The sequence below is a fragment of the Carlito syrichta genome, unplaced genomic scaffold (genome assembly GCF_000164805.1).
Source record: "Carlito syrichta isolate Samal-C Ts95f unplaced genomic scaffold, Tarsius_syrichta-2.0.1 Scaffold316483, whole genome shotgun sequence".
In the NCBI taxonomy this organism is placed as follows: Eukaryota; Metazoa; Chordata; class Mammalia; order Primates; family Tarsiidae; genus Carlito; species Carlito syrichta.
Window position 1 is genome coordinate 169,926 of NW_007260579.1, and position 4,117 is coordinate 174,042.

General features: G+C 39.6%; 1 protein-coding gene across 1 annotated transcript; it reads right to left on the reverse strand.

Annotated features, from left to right (window-relative positions):
* Window positions 1-859: 859 nt before the first annotated feature.
* LOC103277128 (olfactory receptor 6N1) lies at window positions 860-1,874 on the reverse strand. Its single transcript, XM_008074552.1, has one exon. The coding sequence runs from the start codon at window positions 1,858-1,860 to the stop codon at window positions 922-924; it is 939 nt and encodes a 312-aa protein (XP_008072743.1). The 5' UTR covers window positions 1,861-1,874; the 3' UTR covers window positions 860-921.
* Window positions 1,875-4,117: the final 2,243 nt, after the last annotated feature.

The window sequence follows — 4,117 nt, forward strand, 5'->3', positions numbered from 1 at the left end:
AACAAATGAATTAGTGAAATAGAATTCAAACCCTGGTATTTGTAATTTCAACAACAACAAAAGAACCTTCTCAGGATTGGCAGTATCAGGAAACAGCAAGGGGAGGTAGGGTGGGATTGGCAGTCGAGGGAAACTGCCAGGGGAGGCAGGAGCACACCTCATCAATAATGTGGTTCCAGATGATTGTGTAATGGTTGCTGTAACACTGAAAGTCAGGCAACACCAGCCCCAGCTCCACTGTCCTATGTAGAAAAGCAATGAATGCTTGGTTTTTCATTTCTGGTCACTGCTGGTGCCTAGGTTCATCATGTCTTCAGCCACATAATGAACCTGCATAATGAACATTGGTATACCTAACCTGTCTTGTACCCGACATCTTTAAAATAAAAAAAATCAATATGTATATATAAAAAGAAAAAAAAAACCTTTCTCTACTACACCAGTTTATTTTTCACATGAAATTATTTTAAGTAGTACATGACAAATCATATATTTCTTGGTTCTTAGTTTTATTTAGCCCATATTGTTTAAAACATGACTGCATATATTTATATAAAACCAAATAAATTTGAAAATATGTCTAATATATACTATTTATAGTATAGTATATAGTAGGTAAGACGTAGTTTTGACAAAAATTCTAACTAGGAATTATACAACATCTGGGTTTACTTAAAAAATCACTGCACTACACCATGTTGAGAAAAAGTGAATCTTTTCTAGTCTTTGGTCTCAAGCTTAATGTGGTTCCAGATGATTGTGTAATGGTTGCTGTAACACTGAAAGTCAGGCAACACCAGCCCCAGCTCCACTGTCCTATGTAGAAAAGCAATGAATGCTTGGTTTTTCATTTCTGGTCACTGCTGGTGCCTAGGTTCATCATGTCTTCAGCCACATCTTTGATCTGTCCCTGCCTCCTGCTTACCCTAGTATTCTAATTCTCTTTAGCTGCCTCCTCATGGCCTCCTTGATCTCCTTGTTGCGCAAGCTATAGATGAAAGGGTTGAGAAAGGGAGTGAGCACTGAGTAGACCACTGCCAATGCCCGGTCATAGTCCAGAGAGTAGCTCTTCTTCAGCCGCACATACATGAAGAGGATGCTTCCATAGAAAATAAGAACTACAGTGAGGTGGGAGGCACACGTGGAGAAGGCCTTCCTCTTGCCCATAGCTGAGGGAATCCTGAGTACAGTGCGGATGATCTGCATGTAGGAGCTGAGGATCAGCAAGAAGGTGGCCAGGATCTTGCAGGAATTTATAACAAAATCCACCAGGACATTGATAGTTGTATCCGTGCAAGCCAAACTCAGTACAGGAGGGAAATCACAAAAGATGTGCTGAATACGATTAGAACCACAGAATGGGAGGCGTGAGACCAAGGAAAGTTCAACCACTGGCCCTACCAAGCCTCCCAACAAGCAGCCAACAGCAATCTTGGCACAGAGTGTTGGGATCATGAGGGTGGGGTAGCGAAGGGGCCGGCAGATGGCTAAGTATCTATCATAAGCCATAGCTGTCAAGAGATAGCACTCAGTAGCTCCAAGCGAGTGAAAGAAATAGATCTGCAGAAGACAGCCAGAGAATGAAATTGTCTTCTTCTCACTGAGCAAGTTTACCAGCATCTTGGGGATGGTGGCACCTGTGTAGCCAAGCTCCAACAAAGAGAGAATGCTGACAAAATGATACATGGGTGTGTGGAGCCGGGAGTCCAGGCAGACCACCAGGAATATCAGCAGGTTTCCCAATATAGTAGTAAGATAAATGAAAAGTAACAAGAGAAAGAGATAAGTCTGGATACCTTGGAGCTGGGGGAAGCCCAAAATGATGAATTCTGTTACCTGGCTCCAGTTCCCTGAGTCCATTGCTCACCATTCATTTACCTGGATGTAAAGTATGGAAGGACAGAGAAGAATGCTGAGCTGTAGCAGTTTTAACTAGAAGGCAGCCCTCAGAGTACTATTGCTGTCCTTCCAACATCCAGAGTAAAGTCCTCCTAGTCAATGCTTGAGAGATCAGCATTTCAATTCCATCCTTCCCTTCCCCTCCAGTCAACAGCCTCCTTCAGAGTATCCACCCTTATGTTTAGACTTAAAATGTCTTTCCTAATTAACGTAGCTCATTATGGGCCTTCACAATCCATTCTGTAACCCAGGTATCTTGCTTAATCTATACAGGTTTTAGAGATTTAAGTAATTCTCACCCAGGCACGTGTTACCATTTATATGTATTATTTTTCTAAAATATATCATTTGTGCTGATAATATACTGCTAGTGTACTGGACCAAGGATATGAAATTTGAGTTGCAATTTTTCTTTCTCATTTCAGTTTATTTTCTTCTTCAACTTTCTGGCTATCACAGAGTAAATTATTTCACCCTCTGCTCTCTCCCATTGCCATATGAAAACTCAGGTCTCGCAGCGTCTTTCAGGGGCATGCAGGTCAGAGTTTAGGCCGCTTTTGGACACCTGTGAGAATCCCAGTCAAGAATAAAGAGATCTGAGCAAACAAAAGAGTCTAAGAAAGACAGGAGGTAAATCTATCCTTCTGCATTTCTACTGTAGACTCTAGCCGCTTCATCAATTTTTCCTGCCATTTTCTCCCATTTTTTTCCTGCCATTTGAGGTCTCAACCTCAAATGCACCTTTCTAATTTATTGCTTCTGCAGATGGTAAATATATATACTCTGCTATCTTGAGGCCAATGAAATAAAAATTTATTGAGTATTTTCTGTACTTGGGGCATTATACTGAGAACATGGACTAAACAGATAAATAAAATGTGTCATCTGATGTTAAGAAACGAATACTCTAATAAAGAATACAGAGGAACAATTAATGGAACATTCAATCATCATAAAAATATGTTATTACTAATTAAAATTAAATTTTTTCTTTTGACTCATTTATCCTACAACCACAGTTTTTTTCTTCCTTTATCCCTAGAATAAAACTCTTCCAAGAGTTGCCTCTATTCATTGCCTGTAACTCCTCTCCTTTAGTTTCTTCTGAAACCCATTCTAATTAGATTTTCACCACCACTCCCCACCTAAACTTCTTTTCTCTGAGACACGTTACCCAAGATTTGTTAAATCCAATAGTCAGTTTTTAATCCCTAGTTTACTTGCGCTATCCATGTTTCTTGACAGAGTTTACCAATCCTGCCTCTTAACACATTTTCTTCCCTTGGCTCTCAGAGTGTTATACTTTTGCTTTGCTCCTACCTTATTGGTCACTCCTTCTCATTCACTGTTATTAGTTGCCTCTGTGCTACCTGTTTAATGTCGCAATTCCCACAGGTCAGTGTCTTTGTTTTGTCTTCTATAAAATTTCACTCCTTTGCGAATATCATCCAATATCATGGCTTTAAATATCATACATGTGTTGAAGACATCTGAATTCATTTCTCAGCCAATATTTATCTCTCTTATGCTAGATGTACATATTTGACTGCCTACTCACATCTCCTGGGTGTCTGGATAGCCATCTCAAATTGAACTCCTGCAGGCTCTACTCAGCAACTTCCCCATCTCAAACGATGGCAATTTCAATCTTTCAGCAGTTAGGCCAAAATCCTGGCCATCATCCTAGTTCCATCTTTTTCTCGTATATCCAGGATCTAACTAGTTCTTGCTAATGAAACGGTCTGTGGAAAACATGGCTACTCTTTCGCTCGCTAATGAAAGCTGAGAGGCAGGTAACTGGGAGGAAAGAAGTTTATTTCTGAATTTGGAATTCAGGGAGACACGCCAGTATAGACACCAAGGCCAGCTCAACTCCTCGGATTTTACAATCTGAATTCATAAGCATAAACATTGAGGTTTGTTATTGAGTAACGTCAAACTATGTGATTAACAAAGCATTCTGTAAGAATCTAGATTCAATTGTGTGTTGTCAATTATGACATTCATTGTCTACATATTCTTGGCATCTATTACTGGGAAAATGTAGTTCTAGTTCAACAGTGACTCTAAGGAAAGGTGTTAGCGGAACTCAATACAAAGTGGAACATCTTTCATTATGATACATCATTAGCCAGTGGGTACTACAAAACAAAAAGTGTACTGTTTAAGATTGCATGATTAATACAATTAATTATATTTCCCACTTTTACTATTGATC